This window comes from Echinops telfairi, unplaced genomic scaffold (assembly GCF_000313985.2).
Source record: "Echinops telfairi isolate 266 unplaced genomic scaffold, ASM31398v2 ScPeMD7_7457;HRSCAF=8495, whole genome shotgun sequence".
NCBI lineage: Eukaryota > Metazoa > Chordata > Mammalia > Afrosoricida > Tenrecidae > Echinops > Echinops telfairi.
This window is the reverse complement of record NW_022111357.1, coordinates 43858771-43860583: the sequence shown is the minus strand read 5'-3', so window position 1 is coordinate 43860583 and position 1813 is coordinate 43858771. Positions and strand designations below refer to the sequence as shown.

The 1813-nt window shown below is 47.2% G+C and overlaps 1 protein-coding gene across 1 annotated transcript in view; it reads right to left on the bottom strand.

Moving 5' to 3' along the window:
* The window catches only part of LOC101663520 (cyclin-dependent kinase 11B), a 20957-nt gene extending 19720 nt beyond the window's left edge, over positions 1–1237 (bottom strand). The window contains exons 1-2 of the mRNA XM_045299231.1: positions 1119–1237; positions 191–306 (exon numbers count right to left, since the gene is read on the bottom strand). Coding sequence (XP_045155166.1) covers positions 191–306; positions 1119–1229 — 227 coding nt within the window. The 5' untranslated portion in view covers positions 1230–1237. The remainder of the gene's footprint in view (positions 1–190; positions 307–1118) is intronic.
* Between the last annotated feature and the right edge of the window lie 576 nt (positions 1238–1813).

Here is a 1813-nt window from a genome sequence, read left to right as displayed (position 1 = left end):
TACTGACTTGCACACCCGGAGCAATCACTTTCAACCACAAAGGAAACCTAAACTCGTGGCCACACACTTCTTCAAAGTCACACCTAAGCCAGCCTGGAGTGTAAGTATGCTGCAAGAGGCTCAGCAGTGTCTCATCAAAAATGTGCATTTGCAACACATGGGCTTTTTCACTTCCTGGGCCTTCACTTACCTGTCTTCCATAGAGTCCTCTCTCCTGTAGGGCGAGTTCCTTATTGTTATCTCCATGCGGTGGTCTCTCAGCTCCCCCTCTTCAAGGGAATCCCTTTTGGAATCCCGGTCATCAGACTAAGAAACAAAGGGAAAACCAGTCATTTTCCTCAGAGATAACCAAATTTTAAACGATAAATCAGCCAAGTCTTACCAATATCTAAAAAAATTTCACATCCATTTTGAATGAACCAACTGAATTAAAAAAAACTGTCACTCAAATCTCATGATGTTAAAAATCACAATCCTCTGAAACCCAAAACCCGAGATGAGAAATTTTAAATGGTATATTCCACAAGGGACATCATACTCTAGCCAAGGGTGTTAGTTGCTTACATGAGCCAAAACTGTGCTTTGCTATTTTTCAAATCACATAATTTAGGTTGCGTCACAGAGTGCTCAAAAGCACTTCAGAACGGCTTGGGTAACGTCTTACCAAAGAAGTGTTTTTCCCAATTTCTATTCAGATTACTAAAAAGCATTTTTTTTGAGTATGTTATGCCAACCAAGAAACAGGTAACTATTATTTCAAGACAACGTTCTACGATGTTAAAAAACGCCTAGAAAGGGTATGATGACTGTACTAAAGATGAAATGAGGAAAAAAACAACAAACTAATCCAATTGTACTAGTGATTTTTAAGATAACGATACTTTATTCTCCACGTAGTCTCATCTAGATGTAGCTTTAGTGGGTTATCAAACTGAGTTCAATGTAAACTGGGCATTCGAGTGTGTTTGTTAATTTTTAGAATAGACTTTGGGCTCACCTGAGACATTTGGAAGTACAAAAGAACTTCACCGAAGAAGCGTTGTTCTAATGGAAAAACGAGGGCAAAGACATTAAATCTCCTTTAAGAATACCACTGACATAAAAAAAACACTGCTTACATTTTTTAAGCGTTTTATCTCTGCTTTCTCCTCTTGTTCCTTCCTTCGTTTCTTTTCCTGAAGAATTTCATCTAAAGTTTTCACTTTCCAAGAGTCCTTTTCATCACCCATTTGAGTTAAAACACTGCAAAGAGAAAAACAATCCCGGCCACCTTAGCGCCCGGCCAGCTCGGGTGGGATGCTTCCCCGCCTCCAAACCCCGAAGGCGAGGTGCTTTGGAGGGCCTCGATTGCGACTGAAAAATGCCTGCTTGGATGCAGGCTCCTTTTCTGTCACGACTGTCCCATCGGGGGCAAGTCACGTCACCGAAACCACAGCACCCGCGGCTTTGCCCCAGGACTAGCCGCAGGGCAGACTATCAGGGTCTTGGCTCGGGACCCGTCAGAACTGATCAGTACCACCCGGGTGACTGAGGTCCCCGGAGCCCTTGACAGGTGCGCCCTCCGCTACAGGTGGCAGGCGAGGCTAGACGGGGGAGACGGTCCTTGACAAGGCCACCTGCCCCCAGCGCACGGCGCCAGGGCCCTCGGGGTCAGCCACGCACACCTGAGGTTCGGCCAGGCGGCAGACGGGCCCGGGGAGCCCCTTGGGCCCGCAACCTCCTCCGAGCAGAGCGCGGAGAGTAGGCGTGTCGCGCGCCAACGGTCCCCCCCAGGCCTCTCTGAGTTCCGCTCGGACCCGGACGCTCGCACGGC